Source organism: Cucurbita pepo, chromosome 17 (assembly GCF_057944985.1).
Source record: "Cucurbita pepo subsp. pepo isolate OVF chromosome 17, ASM5794498v1, whole genome shotgun sequence".
Classification (NCBI taxonomy): domain Eukaryota; kingdom Viridiplantae; phylum Streptophyta; class Magnoliopsida; order Cucurbitales; family Cucurbitaceae; genus Cucurbita; species Cucurbita pepo.
In genome coordinates, this window is record NC_141814.1 from 12,203,433 (window position 1) to 12,228,013 (window position 24,581).

General features: G+C 35.9%; 4 protein-coding genes and 1 non-coding gene across 10 annotated transcripts; 3 read left to right on the plus strand and 2 right to left on the minus strand.

Annotated features, from left to right (window-relative positions):
• Window positions 1-60: 60 nt before the first annotated feature.
• On the minus strand, window positions 61-960 carry LOC111779009 (transcription repressor OFP16-like). The gene has a single exon (XM_023659036.2). The coding sequence runs from the start codon at window positions 888-890 to the stop codon at window positions 150-152; it is 741 nt and encodes a 246-aa protein (XP_023514804.2). The 5' UTR covers window positions 891-960; the 3' UTR covers window positions 61-149.
• A 4,321-nt stretch (window positions 961-5,281) lies between these two features.
• Window positions 5,282-6,175, plus strand: LOC111778815 (uncharacterized). Its single transcript, XR_015413262.1, has one exon. It is a non-coding gene; the product is annotated as an uncharacterized LOC111778815 (transcript).
• Window positions 6,176-6,630: 455 nt separating this feature from the next.
• Window positions 6,631-8,129, minus strand: LOC111778242 (mediator of aba-regulated dormancy protein (DUF581)). Its single transcript, XM_023657948.2, is given in 2 exon segments — window positions 6,631-6,948; window positions 7,022-8,129. Coding segments are annotated over 2 exon segments (780 nt in total). The 5' UTR covers window positions 7,714-8,129; the 3' UTR covers window positions 6,631-6,860.
• A 1,441-nt stretch (window positions 8,130-9,570) lies between these two features.
• LOC111778845 (guanine nucleotide-binding protein-like NSN1) lies at window positions 9,571-14,011 on the plus strand. Of its 3 annotated transcripts, none has more exons than XM_087118985.1 (10): window positions 9,571-9,753; window positions 10,217-10,278; window positions 10,399-10,643; window positions 10,793-10,904; window positions 11,008-11,181; window positions 11,627-11,847; window positions 12,156-12,420; window positions 12,510-12,689; window positions 12,971-13,194; window positions 13,418-14,011. In XM_087118985.1, exons 2-10 carry the CDS (start codon window positions 10,260-10,262, stop codon window positions 13,706-13,708), a joined length of 1,731 nt encoding a protein of 576 aa, XP_086975111.1. In that variant the 5' UTR covers window positions 9,571-9,753; window positions 10,217-10,259; the 3' UTR covers window positions 13,709-14,011. The 3 variants fall into 3 exon arrangements, with proteins under 3 accessions (XP_086975111.1, XP_023514594.1, XP_023514596.1); XM_023658826.2 differs by having other exon boundaries at window positions 9,571-9,747; XM_023658828.2 differs by having other exon boundaries at window positions 9,578-9,724.
• Window positions 14,012-14,748: 737 nt separating this feature from the next.
• LOC111779291 (Pentatricopeptide repeat (PPR) superfamily protein) lies at window positions 14,749-19,407 on the plus strand. Of its 4 annotated transcripts, none has more exons than XM_023659410.2 (3): window positions 14,749-14,917; window positions 15,616-18,435; window positions 18,885-19,407. In XM_023659410.2, exon 2 carries the CDS (start codon window positions 15,693-15,695, stop codon window positions 18,084-18,086), a length of 2,394 nt encoding a protein of 797 aa, XP_023515178.2. In that variant the 5' UTR covers window positions 14,749-14,917; window positions 15,616-15,692; the 3' UTR covers window positions 18,087-18,435; window positions 18,885-19,407. The 4 variants fall into 4 exon arrangements, with proteins under 4 accessions (XP_023515178.2, XP_023515179.2, XP_086975110.1 ...); XM_023659411.2 differs by having other exon boundaries at window positions 15,616-18,423; XM_087118984.1 differs by having other exon boundaries at window positions 15,616-18,388.
• The last annotated feature ends 5,174 nt before the right edge of the window (window positions 19,408-24,581 follow it).

A 24,581-nucleotide genomic window follows, 5' to 3' on the forward strand; every position in this document is an offset into this window, starting at 1 on the left:
TTTGTACAATTTAGGTAATACTAATAGGTGAAGAACAATAAAAGTAAATAAAAAAAAAGATGAATAGAACCAAAGATGAGGATTTGATCTAATAATTAAGGTTACAAAAACCAAAGTCTTAAGGGACTAATTTATAAATAAATAATTCATCAATCTCCATCATTTTGTTGGTCGGAAATCTCAGCTGACTCAGCTTCCCGGCCTCTGCTGCCGTCTTCCTCCGCCGCTGCTGGCGGCGGCAATGGCGGTTTTGTCACCTTGGCCAGGTCGGCAAAAGCTTTAAGAATATGTTTGTGGGTAGTCTTAGGATTGAGTGCGAGGTAACATAAAAGAAGCTCATGCAAGAATTCCCAACTCGATTTCACCACCTCCATTTCCTCACGCGCCTCCACCATCTCCTCCATTGACCGCCGGAAGTCTATGTACGGGTCCGGCGAGAAAGTGGGTATCGCTAAGCTGTTGTTCAAGAGCAAGTCGTCGGAAGATAATGAATTTGTGGATTTGGTGGCGGTGGCGGCGGCGGCAGCGGTGGTGGTCGTCGTCGTGGAGGATTCTATAATTGAATTGGATCGGCCAGGGGAGGAGAAGAAGAAACGGTGGGAGGTGAATGCAGTGATGAAGTCAACGGCGACATGGGTGTCGGAATCGCCACCGTCGTTGGTGGGGACGAAAAACGGATTGGAATCGAGAGTGGCGATCTCGTAGAGGGAGTTGTAATTTGTGATAAAAGTGGCGGCGGAGGTGGCGGCGGAGGAGGAGGAGGAGGATAACGGGCGGGTGGGACGGTGGGGATCCGGCGCGTGGGTGATCGGAGAAGAGTGAGTGGCGAGTGGGTTCTTGATCTTTGTAAAACAGAGGTTCAAATAGCTTCTTCCAAGCTTGGTCGGCATTTTGTTGAGTGATTTTAAAATGGCCAACGCCCAAACCTCATCTCTTTATATTATTGTAAGAAAAAGGGATATTGTTTTATTTATTTAAAATTTATTTAATTTTTTTAATAACCCGAACAATTACTATATGCACGTAGCTATCAGTTAAAAATTCAAAATTAAATCAAATTTTATTCGGACCACTCGAGTTACATAAATGAACTGAAATCATATACGAACCAAAACGATTTTGATAATAGGATGATTAAGAAAAATTGGGAACAATGTGTACTTTCTTTTGTACGGTTCTGTTCGAGGATGAAAGTCCTACGTGGGCTAATTTAGGGAATGAATATCTCCTGTTACGAAGCCTTTTGGGAAGCCTAAAGCAAAATCAGGAGAGGTTATGCTCAGAGTCGACAATATCATACCATTTTGGAGAGTATAAAAGATTCCAAAATAATATGATTCAACCTCATACCCTTTTGAATGTAGCAGACAACAGCGGAGCTCGAGAATTGATGTGCATTCGAATCATAAGGGCTAGTAATCGACGATATGCTCATATTGGTGACGTTATTGTTGCTGTAATCAAGAAAGTCGTCCCAAATACACCTCTAGAAAGATCAGAAGTGATCAGAGCTGTAATTGTACGTACTTGTAAAGAACTCAAACGAGAAAACGGTATGATAATACGATATGATGACAATGCTGCAGTTGTTATTGATCAAGAAGGAAATCCAAAAGGAACTCGGTTTCTGGGTTCGGGCCGAAAAAGCAATGTCACTCGATCATTATCAAATCGACTGCAATCTTTTTCTGTCCGTGAGGATCCCAATCCCAACAGAGCGCCTTCTACTTCTAATCGGCCATGAACTAGATTAGAATCATTCTCAACGAGTCCATAAGAAGTGATCCCATTTTTTTCATCGGGTCGGTGTTCGTCTTATAGGTTCAATCATAGGAACAAACAGTAATTAATTAATTATAAAAAAAAAAAAAAAAAAAACAGATGTGGACACAGATCCGATGAGACGGTCAACGACCGAACTCATGATGGTACAAACCAAGTACCATTGGCTCACGCACTCAAGAGGCACGCTCACTACGAGGGTTTGTTCAGCACGCGCCAATGTGCGAGTGGGATAAAGCAAAAGACAACCTAGTTCTCTCCAATCTCTAGAATGGAAGCAACGCGCACATGCATAGACTGATGGTTGGAGCCTTGTTTTTCCTTTTTAATTTTTTTAATTTTTAAATCATTAATTCTTACTCTTTTTATTATATATGTATATATATATATATATATATATAATATAATAAACGAACATGACTCTCTACTATGGTATGATATTGTCCACTTTGAACATAAGCTCTCATGGCTTTACTTTGGGCTTCTAGAGGGGAGATAATAGTTCTTGATTATAAACTCATGATCATTCTCTAAATTAACCAATGTGGGACTTTCATTATCCAATCGGGATCCTACCTCTACATAGATTGTATCAACCATGTCCTTGTTGGTTTACATATGGTCGAGCTGCCGACCCTTATTGTTGTTTGGTTGCTTACACTACCTGATGGGTTCAAGACCTTCGTGGCTAACTACAATAGCATACGTATGCTACCAGCTCGGGTTACTCGAGTTTAGTCTAAATAACTTTTTTTTTTTAAATAGGTCTAAAATAATACAATAATTTGGAGATGAAAGGACCACTAAGTGGCAAGAGCAAGATGAAATGGACAAGCAAAAGCAATTTTTTTCATTATTTAATTTGTCGTTTTTCTAATTATTGCTTTTTTTTTTAAAATTATGTTCATAAAAAGAAGTAAAATTTGTAGCTTTAATCCTCATTATTATTATTATAGTCTCTATTATTATATAGAATATCTTAAATATATGAAAAAAAAAAAAAAAGGTTAGTTACGTAAATAAACGTTGAATTTCTATCATATATTTCTGTTCGTAACAATTTCAAAATTAAATGTGCTGGCTTAAAATAATCCCGTGTTAAATGGATTCAGATTTCAGCCATTGTTGTTCATATGCGGCCCGACAACTTAGTGAAGGTTGGGAGTGGGGCTGCTCGGGTGCGATCTAAAACGATCTCACATTCCAGAAAGAATCAGACAATGGAGAATATGAGTAAGAAAAAAAAGCATACTCAAATGACACGTGTTGATCTATAGAGATAGTTTTCACTGTTAGAAGTAATTAACGACAAGTAAGTAATATGATTATGTCGCAGAGGAACATTGGAGCGAACCCAGATTCCAAATCTTGATCTGAATCATGAGTATGGAGAGTTAAACGAGGATAAGTTTTTTTTTTTTTCGTCTTCCCGTCTATTTAGACAAGAGGATTGTTCAAGCTTGGTCGATCGTGGCACATGGCTCAACCCAAACATATATCTCTCTATTAAGTAATCTAGAAAAGGGTTTCTCGAGAATTGTTTAACTCGAACATGTACCAATTAAGATATAAACAACTTTTGTTAGTCAGATAATTATTAGGTCGATTGTAATCGGTCATATCGAGGCGACGAACAAAGTAAACAACAGACAGTCGTATAAGTGAAAGAAGACAAGTGAAAATGACACTCATTTATACCTACTATTTTCAATACCGACACTGTACTCTATTGAAAAAATAAATGAAACACAAAATTTTATCAGATCAACGTGAACCTCAAAATATCAGAGTCGGGTGATATAAAATGACAAGAAACAACAATGATACCCGTAAAAAGAAGGTATAGTTAAGTACAAGCAAAAAGTTCTGATTTTTGATAAGTCGATGTCACAACATATCTCTCCTATTATTGTCCTTCCTCCCCATTAATTTTATAACTTACCGCTGTATATTTTCAAATAATTCATATAAATTAATATATATATATATATACATATATATATATATATATTATTAAAATATCGATGCTCTCACGTGTTATTATTGAGCTATCTTGAGTCTGCTTAAGAAATCTAAACATATTAACGGTATAAAATTAAAATGCTAAATTAATAAAAATACCCGAACTTATTAATTTATCTAAAAAATATCTTTAAATTTTTAAAAATTTCAATAATACCCTTACGTTAAAAAAAACATTTGTCTATACTGTGAGATAGAAACTGTTAATATTTTATTTTAAAAATATTTTGAACTTGTAACCGTGTTTCAAAATTACCTTTAAACTTTAAGAAAATTACATTAATACCCTTAAATTAAAAAAAATAATAATAATAATAGAAGGGTATAATTGAAAATTAATGAAAGACAAAAACTATTATTAAATAAATAAAAGACAAACGAAAACAAAAAATGGGACCAAATCTTATCTCAAAATTGTTTTATTATATATATTATTTTAAAAATATTTGAAATTATAAAAGAACAAAATCTCATCATATTTCTGTTCAAATCTATGTAATAAAAAATATAAATTATTTTGAATTGTTTCTAGTCAAGAGAGACGTGACTTGGGCTGGGTTGGATTGGATTCGGTTCTGTCTCTAATTTGGGACGAAGAGTCTGGAATCTAGAGAGATTACGAGACTTTAGAGTACAGAGAAGCGGAGATATACGAAGAGAGTGCAAAAAATTAGAGATGGAGAAAGCACGAGAGAATGTAAGGGACGGACAATGACCTAAGGGACAGAGATAGAGAGAGTTTGAGAGTCAAAGAGAATCGAGAGGGACGAATATAGTCAAGAGAGACGTAACAACAGTACCTTATTAATATATTTATTTAACTTTTAATTTTGTGTATAATATGTTCCCGAGACTTTATATTGTCATTTTTTTAATATAATAAATTTATAAATATATAAAATACTTTTGTTTTTAAAAAAATTTTAAAAAGTTAATGAATTAAATTTATAATTTCTTACACATAATCAATTACTTTTATAAATTAAGTCCTAAAAATTAATATTATAAACAAACTTCCAATTCAAATTTAAAGTTTCTAACTGAATCCAGGGTGAAAAGACAAAAATATCCCTCAAATCCTGCCACGTCAATGAGTCAATTCAGTCAAAACAGGGACAAGTACCGTAAACTTCATAAAGAGCCAAGGCCGGCTACCGTTTCTTAAAGCCCCCGGGAAGACGAAAAGGATGAAGAACAAACCCCTCGATTCACTCAACTTTCAGTTCAATCGCTCAAAGAAAGATCACTTCATCGATGAAAATTTCATATTCACTATCTCATATATGATCGTTCGCTGAGGATTTGTATTTCTTCAACTTCCAGGTCAGTTCGTGTTCAATCTCGTCCGTTTTCTGTGTTCTTAAGCAGCGATTTGTTTCTTTCTTGTTGTTATTGGTTCATTAGACTGAGGATTTCGCGATTTCGTCGTTGATTTTGATGTTCGTGTTTAGTGAGGTTATGAGTTGTGAATCTTTAAATGAATTAGGAGTTTTATTCTGCCATGAAAACCTTGATGATTGTAGAACAGTACAGATATGAGTTCTTCACTCTGTTCAAGAATCTAGGTATGAGTCGATTTGGGGATTTTACGATTAAAGAAGACAGAGAGGAAAATCAAAATCGATTGAGTAATCAATCGGGGACAGGATTTCGCCCTGTTCCATTGGAGATTTCTTCGATTCCTGTTTGTCGTCCTTCTTCCCCAAAGATTCAACCCCCTTCGACTGATTGTAACCCTAAACCGATTTCACCAACTCCAAGAAGTGATCCAATTCCGATTAATCCTGAAATTTGTGATGATGTTGATGAACATTGCTGTTATAATAAGAGTTCATCCTACCCTGAGCTTTGGGCTGGACCAACTTACTCAAATTCACCCCCTGCAAGTTCATTGCCAATGCCCAATTTCTCAATTCGAAGAAATATAATTTTGTCACTCCAATTGCCCACCGGTTCAACCGCTCAAGCAATCAGAAGAACTCAACCAATTGTGAAATCTGCACCACCATCCCCAACGCGGGGCCATAACCATCGCCCTTCTTCTTCTAGAGAGCTATTTCATGGTGTTGATGATGCAACAAGAACACTTAAACAAATTCTTCACCTTGATATTGACTCTGAATGATATGAGTGATGTTTGAGTGAGTATCAAGCTCACTTGTTCGTAGGACACATTCTTTTTGATGCGGGGTTAGTGTGTATGAATGACTGTAAATATAGTGAAGAATCATGGTTGATATGTGTTTTTGGGAAGTGGGATTTGTAGCTGATGGTAAATATTCTCAGCTTTGTTCAATCTTTAGTTCATCCCCGCTCTGATTTAGGCCTGTAAACTTAGATATTACGTGAATGAAACGAAATAATTCGTAGAGATTTGATCTTGTTGTGTCTTATTAGACGAGTCAAGTCAAGCATGTTCATCTTATCTTATTCAAGACGAACTATCTCTGTCCTTAAAATGTCAATTTTAGACACGTGTCATCCATTCACTGGTCAAAAGAATAACCCGTTAGTCTGTGATGATTGATCTAAACCCCTAGTCGACCCATTATTTCGAGTAACTTGTACTAACCTCCCTCCTTCCTATCATACGAATTGCACTGTAATAGAATGAGCTTTCTCATCTACTTTGTTAGTCTATTGAGCGAGTTTGATCGAATACATTCATTCTATCTTATTTTACTCATTGAATCATCTAGATTCATCTTGATTATCTCGATCTACCAAAGCTAGTTTAGGTGGGTAAAATGCTTTGAATTAGAACTTTTTTTTTCTTTTGTCACGTTACGTTGAAACAAAATAATAATAACAATAAAGGCCTAAGACTTAGTAAAAGCCGAAGCAGCAATCATTTCAGTAAACATATTGAACATATTTTATAATTTATCTCTCTACAAACACTTCTCTCTCTTATCTATATCTTCATGAGAGAAACCCAAAAAAAAAAAACAAAAAATTATTATTAAAAAAAACAAAAAAAAACCCCATGAATTTTATGTGAAAATTTATTGGAAGAAGAACCAGAAAACCAGAGGTTGAAGACGATGATGGAAGAATCAAGATGATTGTTGTTGTTGTTGTTGTTCTTCATCCAAAAGCATTTCTTGGTAGCGACATTCATGGCTGCAGAAAGCTTTCTCACCTCTGCAATGAACACAACAATGGACCAAAATTAATACTCTTCCAGACCAAGAACAAACCAGAAAAATGGGCGCACCAGTAAATATAGATGTCCTTTGTGAGCTCAAGATTTTTGTTGCAGGTGTAGCAGAAGCTAAGAAAATCATTCTTCTTGTTCTTGTTGTTCTTGTTGTTCTTGTTCTTGTTCTTCAAATCCGCCATGGAAATTCTCTCAGGTCCAGAATCAACAGACCTTTTCACCACGAAGTTATCAAAAATATGAGTAATTTTAGCATCAGGTCCATGAGTTCTCACACAAGTATATTCTTCACAAACCTCCATCTCCTTCACCGTCATCATCCCCCCATCACCAATCCCAGAAGGAAACAAATCTCCACCGCCGTCGTCTACGGCGGAATCCGGCAGCAGAGGAGGAGGGATTTTGACACGAAGTTTAGCTCTGAAAATTACACTTTTACAGAGCGTGGAATCGTATTTCTCCTCAATTAAAGCAAGCCCAATTGGGTTTGTGCCAGAGATTTTGTGTTTGTTTCCTGAGAAAATTGGTTTCTTGGGGGAATTGGGTTTTGTGTTGGGATCATAAGAGAAGGGATTTTGAAGAGAGAAAAATGGTTTGGAATCAAGAACAGAAGTGGGACTAATCACAGAGTGATCAATTGATTGTGTTGTTGTTGGTGTAAAAGCTTTGAGTCTTGGAGAACCAAACAGAGAATTTGAAACTGGTGAAGCTTGATCCGCCATTAAAGCTCTAGATCTGTTCCTCAACATCTTGAGAAACCAGTTTCTGGATTTGGATTTGGATTTGGATTCAATAAACAAAAGGGTATTAGAAACCCAATGGAAAAACGGATCTAAATGAGAAGAAGCCTTCGAAAATGAGTGCTAAACTTCAGTTGCTTCCATGGCAGTTCTGTGGAACAGGAACAAGAACAAGAACAAGAACAACAAACCACCGCTGATGAAGGCCAATCCGAGGCATTTACAGAGGAAAAACAGATGAAGATGATGATGAAGAAGAAGAAGACATGGATGATGGGTTGAACTCAACTTAATAACACAATCCTACAAAACCTCCAAAAATCACTCCTTTTTTCACTCCAAAAGTTGTCATTAGTTTGATATAATTAGTGGAAATGTAATGACTCATTCAAATAAAAAAAAAAAAAAACAAACAAACCTTATCTTCTTATCCTACTTCTTTTTACTTTCCAACCTACTTCATCTATTTATACCTTCTCGTACCTTAAAACGTTTAAATTTCATTTCATTCTCGAGCCCTTAGGGTTCGAATTATTGAAAAGTGATTGTTTTTATCAACATTTGGTTAATATTTGACGTATAGATTTGTGTGTTGGTGTAAAAATACGTTCAACCTACTTCGTGAGAGATCAATCTTTAATATTTTTTAAAATATTGGACTGTAACACCTCATGCCCTAGATGCGAATGCGAATTTGGAATTTAGATTCGATACTTGATGACTCATGTGAGGTCCCACATCGATTGGAGAGGGGAACGAGTGCGAACAAGGACGTTGAGCTCTGAAGGGGGCGGATTGTGAGATCCCACATCGGTTGGAGAGAGGGAAACAAAACATTTTTTATAAGAGTATGAAAACTTCTTCCTTGAGAAGAAACTCGAAACGAAAAACCCAAAGAGAACAATATCGGACTGTTACAATTCATCTATTCTCGTGTATCTCCGATGACATGACTATATTATCTACTTGTCTCGGATTGCTTTCAAGAAAATTTATAGGAAATCACCTAATGTAGGACTGGGGCGAGTTATCTTTCAATTATTTTTATTCTCAAGATCGCTCTTATTCAAATATAGTTTCAGTTTAATCATGCAATCTCTTCCATCGGGCATCACCGAGGATCAAAATAAACCTAATATTTTTTTCTCTTGAAATAATAATTTGTTTCTTTAATATATTTATGTTTTTATTTTCTTTTAATGGTGGGGTTTGTCGTGTAGTGTGACAGTTTATTCTCATGCTTATATCACGTGAAGCCTTGTCCTGACTCGCTTTTATATATATATATAGTTACAAAAAAATTAAGAGTTGCTTCAGAATATATAATTGAAAATAATATTTATAAGAATTAATTAAAATTAAATTCACTAACTAATCTATAAAAATTTTATTTATTTGAACACAATCCGACCCATATAAGGTAATCTATTTTAAATTGTATGTGTTATGTTGTAAAAACGGAGTATTCTTATAAAGGAGTGAAAATCTCTCCATCATAGACCGTTTTAAAACTGTGAGGCTGATGTTAATACGTAACAGACTAAAAACAGACAATATCTGTTAGTAGTGAGCTTAAACTGTTACAAATTGTATCAGAGTCAAACACGGGATAACATGCTAGCGGGAACGCTGGACTCTCAAAGAGAGTGGATTGTGAGATGTCACGTTGGTTAGCCGTGAGTTTTCAATATAATTAAATTAAAGCATATTATTGGAAATTAATATAAATTAGAAAATGTTAAGAGAAAATAAAATTATATTTATTCACTCCAGCCCAATAAATCAGCCCGCTTCTTTGTAACGGAACCGAGCCCACTTTGTAAAATAAAAATAAAAATAAAAATGAATAAAATAGCGACGAAAACCTAACTCTTTCATAAGTGCTCCACCCTTCTTCTTCCCGCCGTCTCCACCTTCGTTTCAGCAGCTCAGTGTCGCCGCCGTTTTCTCCTCCGTTTCTTCATTGCTTCTCCCGTTGTTGTCCTTTTCTGCTCGTGCCACTACCACCACCGTTGTCGTTGTATTATCTCTACTCCCTTGCTGGTACTGGTATTCTTGCAATATCCATCTATGTCTTTTTTCTCGTTTGAAAAACAGAAATTTGAACTTGTCTAATGATAAAACAGAGGAGTTGTTCGTTTTTTTTCTTTCAAATGATTTTCAACAATAACAGTAATAGCCGAAGAAAAACAGCTCTGCGGCAAATTTCCAGCTGTTTGTGTCCGGCTGTTCTGATTTGGACATGATTTAGTCATCCAATTTTCTTTTAATTTATAGCTTGATTGATTGACTTAACAACTTCAACCTTATTCATTAGGAGCAATCGTTCAATTGAATGGTAATGAACCAATAACTGTGTTCTATGAATGTGGATTGTTTTTGTTTCTTAATGTAAAATTGAACTGCTTGATTACAGAAATTTAAAGTAAAGAATACATAAATGAAGTTCTCACGTGTGTTTCATATATACTGATAGTAGAGATTTTGCTGAGTTATTCTCTTGTGTTGACAGTGAAATCCATTTGCACAAAAACCTCGTCTTCTGAAACTTAAAGATGGTTAAGAGGAGTAAAAGTAAGTGGGTGCTATTTATAATTTTGGAAGCCAATAAATGCTTTTTTTTTTTTTTTTTTTCCTGCAGCATCTGGGACGTGCTTGTATGGTTTCTTTTTTAAAATGTTTTCTTTCTTGTAGAGAGCAAAAGCAAGAGGGTTACCCTAAAGAAGAAGTACAAGATCATTAGAAAGGTGAAGGAGCATCACAAGAAGAAGGCGAAGGAAGCCAAGAAGCTAATCGTCAAGGGCAAGAGCAAGATTGAGAAGGACCCAGGTATTCCCAATGATTGGCCCTTCAAGGAAGAAGAGCTCAAGGCTCTTGAAGCTCGTCGTGCCCGTGCGCTTGATGAGATGGAACAAAAGAAAGCAGCTCGGAAGGAGAGGGTAATACAATTTAATACCTTTTATCGTAGATGGTTTTAGAATTTTATGTATATATTTATGTGCTTGTGAATGCGTGACTGTTACTCCATTCGTATTAAATCCGTTGTTGTAGCAATTTACTTGTAGTATAACTGTTTAATATTGTCCAGGCTCAAAAGAGGAAGCTAGGGCTGCTAGAAGATGATAATATGGCTTCAGCAGAACAAAGATTAGGAGGAGTAAAGGATGTAGATAACTCTGTAGGGCCACGGAATCGTGGTGGTAGGTTGTTTTCTATGTGAAGTTTTGGATAAAAAGTGGAATAAACAAATTGTGATCTTCACATTTTGCGTTGGGTTTCTGACTATAAATATAAAATGTGCAGATCACTCAGACAGGGCTTTCTACAAGGAATTGGTCAAAGTTATTGAGGCCTCAGATGTTATTTTAGAAGTTTTGGATGCACGAGATCCCCTTGGCACCCGTTGTATTGACATGGAAAAGATGGTGATGAAGGCGGGTCCTGATAAGCATCTTGTACTACTTCTGAATAAAATTGGTAAAAGTCCTTCCCCCTGTACCAAAATGCTGTTAATTAATGAAAATGAATATAAGCATAGAAAATAGATGCCATACATCATGGTTATCTTTGTTCATTATTTCCTAGAGTTAGGCCATGGACAAGTTTGAAACATTTTACAATTTAGTTATATTTTAAGATCGATTTCAATAATTTCATGCTCATTTCAAAGCATTTTAAAGTATGAAATCTGCTTATAAAAGTTCAATTAGGAAAGAATGGATAATGAATGGACATTTTAGGAAACAATAGGTAATGAAAGGAAATATATTAGGAAAGAATAGAAGCTCTTATTTCTTATGATGCAATCTTTACTTCATCTCCATAAAAAAATCCTGTGTTGTGGATGGATTAGTCATGTGAGACCCAAGGAGATCTGTAGCAATCACAGCTTTTTTATGTGATTATATATTTTTTGTAACAGATCTTGTCCCTCGAGAGGCTGTTGAGAAATGGCTTAATTATCTGAGAGAAGAATTGCCTGCTGTTGCCTTCAAGTGTAGCACGCAAGAACAAAGGTCCAACTTAGGTTGGAAATCTGCAAAGGCATCCAAAACGAAAACAAGCAATTTATTGCAGAGAAGTGATTGCCTTGGAGCTGAAACTCTCATTAAACTGTTGAAGAATTATTCAAGAAGTTATGAGGTACGTCTAAGGTTTCTGGAAGGTCTATAGAATTTTTTTTTACATTTTATTCAAGAATTGATTATTCTTTTTTGTTTTCTTTAGTGCTGCTTTTTGTGTATTCGCCTGATTTGTTTAATCATCCCACTGATTTAGATGATTATTTATTGATATATGTGCACGGGATTGTCGTATACTCTTTTGCTCCACGTGATTAGTTTTCAAGCATGTGTTTATTATTCTATTAAGTTGTCTCTGATCAATTTCTGGAATTTTCCTTTCCAATTCTGGGTAATTGATGCGGTCAACTGTGTATTTCCATTTGGCAGATTAAAAAAACAATTACTGTGGGTATCATCGGCTTGCCTAATGTTGGCAAGAGTAGTCTTATTAATAGTTTGAAGCGATCCCATGTTGTTGGCGTTGGTGCTACGCCAGGATTAACAAGATCGATGCAAGAGGTCCATCTAGACAAAAATGTCAAATTGTTGGATTGCCCAGGTGTTGTAATGCTCAGAGCCAAAGAAAATGAGCCATCTATAGCTCTGCGGAATTGCAAAAGAATAGAGAAGTTGGAAGATCCCGTTGCTCCTGGTAAATTGAATTGGCAATATTGTATCTTCTTTTTGTGGTCCTTGAGTTTTGGTGTTCTGAAGCTTATTTACTACTTTTGGATAACATAGTTAAGGAGATCTTGAAGCTTTGCCCTTCCAAAACCCTGGTAACTCTGTATAAGCTTTCAAGCTTCGATACGGTTGATGATTTTCTGCAGAAGGTAGCTGTGATTCGGGGAAAACTTAAGAAGGGGGGTATTGTGGATATTGGAGCTGCTGCTAGAATTGTTCTGCATGACTGGAACGAAGGTATTTTCTGTTTTTCTTTAATTGTGTTTTATTATTTAAGAAGCACATTCTAAACTTTCATTGATGTATGAAAAGTGCTAAATAAGTTGGACCTTCTCCCAACGACTCCTGTTAACATTATTTAATGAAAGTCACCAATGCAAAATGAACTCAACAGATCAAACCAAGGAGAAGAAGTGTTCCTTTTGCTATGACAGAAAATGTTCATTTTTTCCATTTGAAACATAAAAAGTTATCCAGAATCTGGTTTTAAATGCTTGCTCACTTGCTCGATGTCATAGGTAAAATTCCATATTACACGATGCCTCCGGTTAGGGGTCAGGTAGATCCTTCAGAGGCAAGGATCGTCACCGAACTCGGGAAAGAGTTCAATGTTGACGAAGTTTATAGCGGTGAATCTTCATTCATTGGAAGCCTGAAATCCGTGGACGATTTCAATCCTGTTGAAGTTCCCCCAAGTTGTCCACTGAATTTTGATGAGAGTAGCATGCAAGAAGAGCAAGAGGTATGCCTGTTTTCCTCTTTCTCCTCTAAATCTGTCTTATAGGTCAGTCACACATACGCGACACTTGCCAGTTCGCTTCTAACTTAAGTCTCTGTTGTATGATTTATTTCATATCTAAGCTTTTAGAGATTCTCAACCTGTGCAAATTTCTGTCTTCTTGTAACCTCTGTTATTATTTACATTTGGGGTTTATGACTACATATATTATTATTTTGCAATGTAGAACGCGAATGACGAACCATCTATGCAAGACGACGAAGTCCAGGAGAATAGTGAGGACGAGTCCATGGAGCAGGAAGAAGACAACAACAACGAGGAGGACAAAGCCAAGGGACAAGATGCAACTAGCAGACAAAATGAGAAGCTGTATGCAGCAGAAGGTATTCTAAATCCAAAACTGAGGAGAGCGGAGAAGAAGCAAAGGAAAAAAGCCAACAATAATAGTAAATCTTCAGTGTCTTCGGATGCCATGGAAGATGATGACTATGATTTTAAAGTGGATTTCAAGAAGTGATCAATTCCCTAACAGATATAGAAGAATCACAATTACAACAACAGGATTCGTGGTTGCCATGGAAATCAAGCCTCATGCGCGCTAGAGTGTAAGTATATTCAAGGTTTTGTGATAATTTAACATTCAAGTTACTTTTCCATAGAGTTTTGGTGCTTTTAGATTCCTAGTCGTAATGGAAGGAAATTTTGGTTAGTGTATGTGTCCGTCTTGAATTTGTTCATCTGTATGAGTGAAGGAAGCATGTTAGGAACAGCTTGTACCGAATTGGACTGGAATTACAGAATCTCAATTTTGGCTTTGATATCTATTATTTTGATTAGAAAGAAGAGAGAATGGAGACGTGATGATAACGTCTCCGAACCTCGTTCGTGACTCTACGTCATATATGCGACTATATGAAACTTTTAGGCAGGGTGGTTTGTTTTTGCTGTGTTTTTTTGGAAGGCTTCAATGATGGTTCCTCTTTATTGCTCAAAATTCATCTTCTAGCAAATGTGGACGTGGTCTGATCGGAGCGGGAGCGAGAACGAAAGTAGGGTTAGAGGGTTAGAGCGTAAGTAGAAAAATGATACGAATCTATCCATTCTTTCTTTCACATTTTTGAAAATGATTTAAAATGATATGAACCGACTGAGTATAATTTCTTGTAAATATTTAACACGTCTACTCTTGAGGTGAGCTTTTTTATCAATTAAATAAATAAAAAAATCAGACAAAATTAGTCCTCTCGATGTTTATAATTTTTATAATTCAATTTAAAATGCACGTAACTCAATTAGTATATCCTCGATCAAAAATAGTGATTCAATTAGTATACTCTGTAACTCAATTAGTATACCCTCGATAAAAAATAGTGATTCAATTAGTATACTCTGTTCAATTAGTATACTCTGTAACTCAATTAGTATACTCTCGATCAAAATTAGCGTTGCCCCACAATTTTTTTTTTTTTTTTTTTTTTTGAATTGATAAAAAATGGAATAATTATCTTAAAATTGGAGAAAAAGATGAAATTTTTAAAAAAATGTAATGAAATTTTACCAAGTAAGAATAGGGTTGTCTTCTTCAAGCCTTCAACAGGCGAAGCTTCAAAAGCTTAATGCCAGTACGGCTGTAGGCTGCAGCAGAGGCTCAATCGGGAGCTCGTCAAAGGCTTGTCGAAGTGGAACAAGCAGCCATTATTTTGCTTAGCTTCCTATTTTTCCCCCTGTAAGTATGGTTTTAGCGTCCTCTCCAATTTTCTTTCATGTCGACCGCCTCTCTTAGAATGGTCGATGCTGGAATCCGCCTGCATCTGCTTTGATTTTGGACCTCATTGCCGCGTTATTTACATAGGTTCATGATTATATTTCAGAATATTTGGCCTTTTTTTTTTTATGTATCTCTTAATTTGTGTAGTATTCTGGTCGATATATATGAATTTTGGTTTGTTCGTGGAGCGGTGAATCGTGAGACTCAGCCACTGCTTTTTGGGTTTTGGCTTTACACTTACAATACAATTTTTTCGGGCTTTTTCACGATGTTATGACTGAGTTTAGTTTAGTTTTGTATTTGTTTGAAGTTTGAACTAATTTATGTGAAAAAGAAAAAGAGTTTAAACGATTTTTCTTCCTCCTCTCGTAATCGCAGTCTATTTTTCTTCCTGATATCTGACAAGAATTTCCATTTTTCTTATGAAAATGAAACTTTTAGGAACTTTAAGAGTTTAAACTATTGAACGGGTGCTTTGAGATTGAAGAAAACTTGATACGAAGTGTATTTTGATAGTAACGTTATTATGACAAAATAGGAACAAAAAGTGCTTAATTTGTAGTTATCATACTCATTTGCAATAAAATGGTCTGTTCTTGTTCTGGACTTTTACTTCCAAGCATTGATGAACTTAGTCTTGCTCTTGCACGCCGCAGATGGGAAGAATTGATGCAAATGTCTGTAAACCTATCCGTTGCAAAGTCTAACCAATGTTGGTACATTTGAACTTTGGATGATGTATTGGCTCCGTGGTTGGAACTGTAAGATGTCGCATCTGATCGTGAAGTCGAGTTGCAGGGCTGCTGTGTATTCGCCTTCTGCTTTGTACCTCCTATTTCATGGCTCTATTCACAAAATCTTTGGGGTCTGTGAATGCTCACTCAATTCAAATTGCCAGTCTTTGAGAGCATTTGTTTCATCACCATCAAGCTCAAATGTAGAACCCATTGTGCTAGGTCTTAGGAGTAGATGCATCTTTGACATCAAGTTGCTATCTACAATGTCTGAAAGAATTTTGGTTCAGGCTCGAGATCCTGCAAAACTAAGTATGGACATACAAACTGCTATTGAAGAGCATAGATTGAACGATACGTGGAAGTTGTACCAACAGCATATGCAGATGGAAGGGTTTCCTAGAAAATCTGTTGTTAATAACATATTAACAGGTTTTGCAGAAAGTCTTGATACTCAATGGCTTGAGAAGGCCTATGATTTGGTAGAACAGGCATTTACAGAAGGGAAACAGAACTTGTTAGAGAAGGACACTCTAATCTATTTGTCTTTTAGTCTTGCGAAAGCGGGGCTACCAATTCCAGCATCCACTATTCTAAGAAAGTTGATAAAAATAGAACAATTTTTCTCTGTTGCTGTTTGGTCTGCAATATTGGCTCACATGTCTCAGACTAGTCCTGGGGCTTACCTTGCTGCAGAATTGGTTCTTGAAATAGGTTACTTGTTTCAAGATGGCAGGGTGGATCCACGTAAAAAATGTAATGCCCCTTTGATCGCTATGAAGCCTAATTCTACTGCCTTTAACATTGCTCTGGCGGGTTGTGTCTTGTTTGGGACAACTAGAAAGGCAGAAGAACTCCTTGATATGATGCCTAGAATTGGTGTCAAAGTAGATACCAACTTATTGATGGTAATGGTTCATATACATGAGAGAAATGGGCGGAGAGAAGAATTAAGGAAACTACAGAGACACATAGATGAAGCCCATAACCTAAGTGATGTTCAATTTCGGCAGTTCTATAGTTGCTTACTAACATGTCATCTGAAATTTGGAGATCTTGAATCTGCCTCTAACATGGTTTTGGACATGCTGAGGAAAGCAAAGACAGCCAAAAATTCGGTTGCTACAGCCACCTTAGCATGTGGAATTGCTGAAAATCACGTAAGACCGTCTTCTGGACAAGGTTCTGAGAGAACTCTTATCTGCCAAAATGATGGATTGAAAGATAAGATATCAAATAGGAAGTCCATTTCTTATGAAGAATTTGTTTTGGACCGAAATTTTCAGAAACTTGATGTTGAAGCAAAGGAAATTCTTCGCACCCTGCTTATGAAGCTGCAGTTGCAAGTTGAATTAGTTACAACGGAACGTGGTATTCTCCAGCCAACTGAAGCTATTCTTGTGAAATTAGTTAGGGCTTTTCTGGAAGCTGGTAAGATCAAGGATTTAGCTCAGTTTCTTATCAAGGCAGAGAAGGAAGAAGCACCAGTGTCTAATGATGATTCAGTGTTAGTTCATGTCATTAATGCGTGCATTTCACTTGGGTGGTTGGACCAAGCACACGACCTTCTTGATGAGATGCATCTGGCTGGTGCTAGAACTAGTTCATCAGTATATGGTTCTCTCTTAAAGGCTTATTGCAAAACTAATCGAACTGGTGAGGTTGCATGTCTTTTGCGAGATGCTCGCAAGGCTGGCATACAGCTTGACTCAAGCTGTTATGATGCACTGATCAATTCTAGAGTACTTCAGAATGACAACAAGGGGGCACTCAGACTGTTTCAGGAGATGAAAGAAGCTAAAATACCAAGATCTGGGCATAAAGAATTTAAAAGATTAGTTGAGAGTAGTGCGGAGAATGGTGAAGCTGGATTGATGGCAAAACTTTTACAGGAAATAAAAGATGGGCAAAGAGTGGATTATGGACTTCATGATTGGAACAATGTTATACATTTCTTCTGTAAGAAGAGGCTAATGCAAGATGCTGAGAAGGCTCTGAAGAGAATGAGAAGCCTTGGACATTGTCCAAATGCTCAGACCTTCCATTCTATGGTAACTGGATATGCTGCCATTGGTGGAAAATATATAGAAGTAACAGAATTGTGGGGGGAAATGAAAAGTATTGCATCAGCTTCATTCTTGAAGTTTGATCAAGAACTCCTTGATTCTGTTCTCTATACATTTGTGAGGGGTGGATTTTTTGCTCGAGCAAATGAAGTTGTAGAGATGATGGAGAAAGATAATATGTTCATTGACAAGTACAAATATAGAACCCTGTTCTTGAAGTACCATAAAACACTATACAAGGGCAAGGCTTCCAAGATCCAAACAGAAGCCCAACTAAGGAAAAGAGAGTCAGCCTTGGCTTTTAAGAAATGGGTTGGTTTGTATTGATTTGCTTAAAAATGTGTATTTTTTCAGTCAAATGCCCATGCATCGTCCGTCCTCAAGTTTTTTTGTCCAATACTGATGGACATGCACTCAACAATCTCTTGTTGATGTCATTCAACCCCACCACATGATTGGATTGATTTTCTCAGCTATATTGATGTATCTATCTCCAAGAAGCTGATTGCATTAATAGAAGCTCTGAAGACATCAAATGTGGAGGTGGTAGGGCAAGATTGAAACCGGTAGGAATTCTGACTTTGGAGTTGCTGGAGAACAAGTAGCATTGCAAGGAACCGATCATCGGTGTAAGAAAGAAGATTAGTTAATCAGACTATGTATTGTATGGACTACGGTTTGCATCTTCAATTCTCTTACCCTTCTGTCCATTTTCATTTTCTCTGTTACATACCTGCTCATTGTGGTGATGACATTTGACCACAGTTTTATATTTATTTATAAGGAAATAACTGATCAGTTCGATCGCGAAGTCAAATTTTTAATCAAGTTCTATTTGAAAAAAAACTCACTAGAACTAACTCGGTTTCTATATTTTGATTTATGTTTTGTGAACTTCAGAGGTTCTTATGATCCTACTTGTTAATCTAGAGTTAAATACGTATACTTTTCTTCTCTTTCAGTGTTTCTAATCAGAGTTGATTACAGTAAAAGTATTGCTTATTGTGCTATTGTTGTCTTTCAGTTTCTGCATGTGGTGATTATGTTTCGACATGTACTATACTGTACTAATAATTTATTCCTTGATACAAAAATGATAAACACTACTTTGGTGGCATCATGCAGTATTTGAACTTTGGAGGCTCTCTTTGCTGCCCCTCGACAAGATGATCAAGCGGGAAAGCTCGGAGTCGAGAGAAATGAGTATTCCTCCATCAGCCGCAATGTTAGAATCAAATCTATGAGCATTGTTTGACTGTTGCTTCTCCATGGTGATTAAGAAGACTGTGACAAGGTACTGATTTGCAGTTTTTTCAGTCATCTACTATTACGTGTGCAGCTACTTACACCGAGATTCTAGGATGGGCACTTGAAATTGTCATGCATTTTTGTGAAAAAAATGAGCATTACCTGCTTTTAGATTCTCATGGTTGAGAGCTTCCCATGTTCTGTATTGTGCACATGATTGTTTTAAAATCGTAGCTTTTGTCAAATTGTGATGTGGGATTTAGGGGCAGTTTGAAGAACTTTTTTAATTTTGATTGAATAACATGTAATAGTTAAGATTATTGTTCTGTTGAAATTTTACTTTAGATGCTGTAATATCCTACATAATAGAGATTTTTTCTCTTTGGCCTGTTAGGATTCATCACTGTATAGGGCTTATCATCATCTGAAAAACTTCTCGCTTCCCCTACTTGTTCAGATTCAAAGACAAATCTTGCAGTATTCTCCTTAACTCTACACGACTCTCCCCTTAAAACTGCTTCATAGAGTTCACTATGGAGAGCCTTTATTAGTGACCGTGTCCAACTTAGGTCTCTATGTTAAATGTGGATCTAGAGTGCATATTGCCTTAACGCTCACCTTAATGGTGCTCATCTTGCCCAACCTTTCACTTGTAGAGATTCTATTGGACCTAAACTTGGTCAATCTAAGACACATACGAGCTTCAACTCTTTATCATTACTTTGCATGATTCATTTTCCATCACTAGCTTGAGGATTGGGGTTTCTTCAGCAAACACTCCACCAGTATATGTTAATCTAGACCTCCTTGTTTTGTTGGGTACCATATGTGGTAACATCTCTCAACTTTTCACGAACGGCCCAATGTTTGCCAACTTTATGGCTAACATCAGGTCATCGCTGCAGAAACTGGGCCAACTTCCAGGGAAGTGTTGGAGCATATGTCCACCTGTTAGTTCTTCAAAAACTAGAGGAAATGTTAAAGAAAGAAAACGAATATGAGCAAGGACATTTGGACATAACTACTCCACAAACAACTATATCCATGCAATAGGAACGAATGCCCATATTTAGTTTTAGACTTCGCTTTCAGCAAACGAAGACATGTGTCCCTGTGAGCTTAGGATCAGATGACCCAACCCAACTCCCTTGCAACACAATCCCCACAATCCCCACAAATAAAGAAACCTCTAAGTGATCAGTCCAGATATTGGTTAAGTAAAGGCTCAACGACCTTGACAAGTGATACATTTAGAGACCCGGGGGAATGGGCGAGCTATCAACACCTCGATAACGGGACCAATGAATCTCATTGATATCCTCCATGTAGTGTAATTGATTAGCATAATGCTCCTCATCATGCATTGTCTAGTGTTTATGTGTTTAGTTATCTGGGACGCATCGATTGATCCATATGAATCTCGAGAGTGGATGGTTGGTTTGGCTTTAACTTAGTTCAATGGGTTCAAAGATAACCATCCAAAACTTCCCTGAATTTAACAAATCATCACCTGATAATCTTCCGTTATTGAGTTCCCTGCTTGAGAGACTTTTGGACCACATTGATGTGGAAGTCCCTTGAGATTATATCAAGCTATTCAAACTAAAAGCATTGAAAAATGAAGAGGATATTCAGATTCAGCCACGTATTAATAAAAATATGGTACGTAGTAGAAGAAGAATTGTTTAGTCATAGTCAGGTTCATTCCTTTCTCGAAAATCTAAAAAACACTTTCAGAGGGCAAAACAACAAGAAAAGGGAGTGTGACATACAACTTTGGAATCTTAAGGTTGCCTTGCCATAGTCACCATCCCAAGAAAACAAAGAAAAGAAAAACATTGTAAATGAAATGACGAGTGGATTGGACTGAATCACTGAACCAAATCAAGCACCTCCCTCCTTTAGTACTCTTTTACTCCATGCTTAAGCTGGCAAACAAAGACATACAAACAAAACCCCATTGATTTCTTGGCAGTGTTTACGCTTAGAGTGAGGTCATTTATCCCCAAAACCAGACCCCTTTTGTGTTTTGACTCATTATTGGTTGTCTGTCCCCACAGCTCCTCATTTTCTTCTCTCTCTCTCTCTCTTTACTCAGCTTCTGACATCCCTTGCTTCACAAGTTAAATCCACTGATATACTGAATGCTGATAACCTCTTGACATGGTTAAACTTAATTACCCACCACCACCACACTGCTTATATCTGCTATCTACATGGTTTTGCTTATACAGATTGTTCTTAGTTATACACCACTTTATTTGCATCAGATCTCCACAGCTTTAAAGTTAAGAGAAAAATCAAATGGGGTTTTGGTTTTGAATTCAAAAGATGTGGGGATCTTTTTGTTGTTGTTGTTGCTGCTGCATGAGAGAGAGAGAGAGAGAGAGAGAGAGAGGGAATAGCATTGATGATGAGTGTGATTGGTGTAATTTTGTAGCGTGCGTTAACAGTGTCAGAATGAGCTGAGCACCAAAGCCAGCATCAGCTCATTTCCATATAGATATACATATTGATATTGCAGTGTCTTCTGTGCGTCTCTTCTGCTGTGTTAAAATGGGCCTTCTTTTTGTCTCTTTTTACTGAACAAAACTTGCAGTAGTGAGTGAATTCATACGTTATGATCATGCATTCCCTAAAAAATGTGCCTGCTGCTTTGAATTTCAGCATATCCAAACCTAACCAATCTCCATTATTGCCAAATTTAATACACATTTGGAGCTGTAAGCACAGTTCAGTGACAGAGTCTTAGTACTCTGCACTGCTCTGTTCTGCTCTGTTCTGCTCTGCTCTGCTCTGTTTCCTCACCTCCCTTAACCATAAAAGACTATTGCTATTTATTGGATATGCAACCCTCTAATTCTATCTTTTTCTCATACCGTTTCTTTTCTTTTCCTCTCATATGTGGGTCCTATCATGTATCTTTGCCCTATATCATACCTAACACTCCTAGGAAACCAAAGGGCTAAATTGTAAATTTGCTAAAACTCTCGAACCAAGATGATTTTATCTCTAGGAATTTAGTTTGACCCACCTCATTGAACAAATAAGACGTCCAGATCTAAACTATCCAAGAACTCTAAAACGATAGGGAATCACGTAAGATTCAAATTACCTTGTTGATCAAAGGAGATTCTATAGTGTTTTTAAAATGTCGGAGATATTATTGGAAGGGAAATAAGTATATTGGACAAAACAGTAATTCGGTTAGTTAAATGTTGACATAAAAGCCCCTGGTACTTGTTTGACCCAATGTGTTTGGTTTGGACAAAATGGTATTTTCCATTGTTATTTATTGTTTGTGTGGCAGCACTACAAGTACATCACTTTATTATTGCCTAATAATTAACTCAATTAATTCTTAAAATTTATTTTTACCTTTTGAATTTTATTCCCTTCCTATTTTTTTTATATTTTTAAATATTTAATTTTAATTTCTCTATTCTCAATAAAAATTTAAAAGCACTTATTTTTTCTTATTACCCTTCATTGGGAGATAAAAAATCTAACTACTAGTTGGTTAAGTAAGCGATGTTCGTGAGTAGCCATCTAACCATCAAAGTTGTTTTACGGGCGACGTCTCGTTATATGAGATCCGACATCGGATGGAGAAGAGCACGAATTATTCAAGTACGTGGAAACCTCCCCTTACATATACATTTAAGGGACGAAACATTCCTTGTAAAATGTGGAAACCTCTATTTACGGGTACATTTTAAAACTTTGAGGAAAGCGGGTTTGAACTCTTACACGTTAAATTACTCGACGTGCACGTCTATACAGTGGTAACGTAATTAAAATTGGAACAAATCCAAAAGAAAAGGAGGAAAGAAGGGTAAAGGACAAAGGTGGGTCAAACAAAATGGTGATTTGATGAATAGATAGTTTGAATTTTGGGAACTGAACTTCTTCTTCTTCTTCTTCTTCAGAGCTTTTGCAGGCCATTCCCTTCCCTTTGTTTCTTTGCTTCATAAAATGGCAACCAACCCTATCCCCACTTCCATTTTTTCCCTCCACTTTTCTTTAAAATATTCTAAAAACCAACTCTATCGTATCATGTTCACGCTCCACAATAATATGATACTGTCCACTTTGAGCATAACCTCTCGTAACTTTACTTTTAGCTTCCCAAAAGACCTCATACCAATGAAGATGTATTCCTTACTTATAAACTCATGATCATTCCCGAAATTAGCTAATGTAAGACTCTCTCCCAATAATACTCAACGGTTCTTTCATTCTAATTTTCAAATCTTTTCGAGTTTTAACGAACCGAGAAAGAATTTGTTCCAAAACACAAAGTTTAAAAAGAAATTCCAAAAGCTGATGGAAAATTTTGTTTAAGGTGGTAAGAGGGAACAAGATGGGATCTAGTGAGAGAAAAAATGAGAGAGAAAGAGAGACAAGATCTATTAAGAACACTACAAAAGCTGAGGAACACTGAGAATATCCTAAACCCTGTCTCTTTTTTTTTTCTTTAATTTTTTTTTTTTTAAATAACAAAGCTGAAAATCCCTTGAGATTTGTGTTCCTTTTCTTTTCATTCTTCTTCTTTTACTAATAATAATAACATTATTTATTTTATTCAATCAAATCCCACAAGATTTTATCAATATTTCATATTATTTTAAAATAATAAATAAGATAAATAAACGAATAAAAGATTCTAGAAGGGATTATTCATCTTATTTTTCTTGTTCGTGTGTCGAAATAATAAAATAATTAATAATTATTGATCCCATTCGTTAAAGATCCCTATTCTTGGTTTCAATTTTTCCCGATTTATCAAAACCGTTTTTTGATTTATTATGAACAAATTCAATGAATTTATAAATTATATTTTATATTAATACACATATATATTCTTTAAAAAAATAATTAAAAAAAAGCAATAATTATGAGGTGATTGAAGATTTATAACTATTTTTTTGAAGTTTGGATGAGTTCATTGTAAGTAATCATCATTATTAACATTATCCAAATAACACTTTTTACTTTAATTCTTTCCAACAAATCAACCTTAACACATGCTTCTTCTTTTAAAGAACATTGCCTTTTTCCTCTTTTTTTTTTAAACCCGACTCTTATTTCGGTTTAATATTATAAATTTACGTGTCTCTAATCTTCGGGTCAATGTTATTACGTTTTAAAATTCTCATTTTCCACGTGATGGCTCCAACATTCCTTTACGTCCCGTGCAACAGTTATCCAATAAAGAATTGTTCGAAAGTGCACTTAAAGGTTTCCTTAGTTATCTCATCATCAGAATCTCTTTTAAGATCGAGTCAAGATTCATTCACGTACCACTTTTTTACTCGACTGTTACATTATTATAAATAATTATAATATTTCTTTTAAATAAAAAATAAAAAGGTTCATTTTTTGAGTTTGAAATGAATTTGGATGGATGCTGACGTGGAAATAATTAAAAATATTATTAAAAAAAAAAGTATCCGAAATCTTGGAGAGATCAGAACTTTATTAAACTAGCTGGTCCAATATTTATTATATTCCGTTGAAAATAGAGAAAGGCAAAAATAAATTATTATTCTAAACATTAATTTTATTATTATT

Excerpts from the sequence above, each read along its gene's own strand:
- LOC111779009 (XM_023659036.2), bottom strand. The coding sequence starts at position 890 with ATGCCGACCAAGCTTGGAAGAAGCTATTTGAACCTCTGTTTTACAAAG.
- LOC111778845 (XM_087118985.1), top strand. Across the intron at positions 12,421-12,509 it reads GGAAGATCCCGTTGCTCCTG|TTAAGGAGATCTTGAAGCTT; the intron begins GTAAATTGAATT and ends TGGATAACATAG. Across the intron at positions 13,195-13,417 it reads GCATGCAAGAAGAGCAAGAG|AACGCGAATGACGAACCATC; the intron begins GTATGCCTGTTT and ends TTTGCAATGTAG.
- LOC111779291 (XM_023659410.2), top strand. The coding sequence starts at position 15,693 with ATGATGTATTGGCTCCGTGGTTGGAACTGTAAGATGTCGCATCTGATC.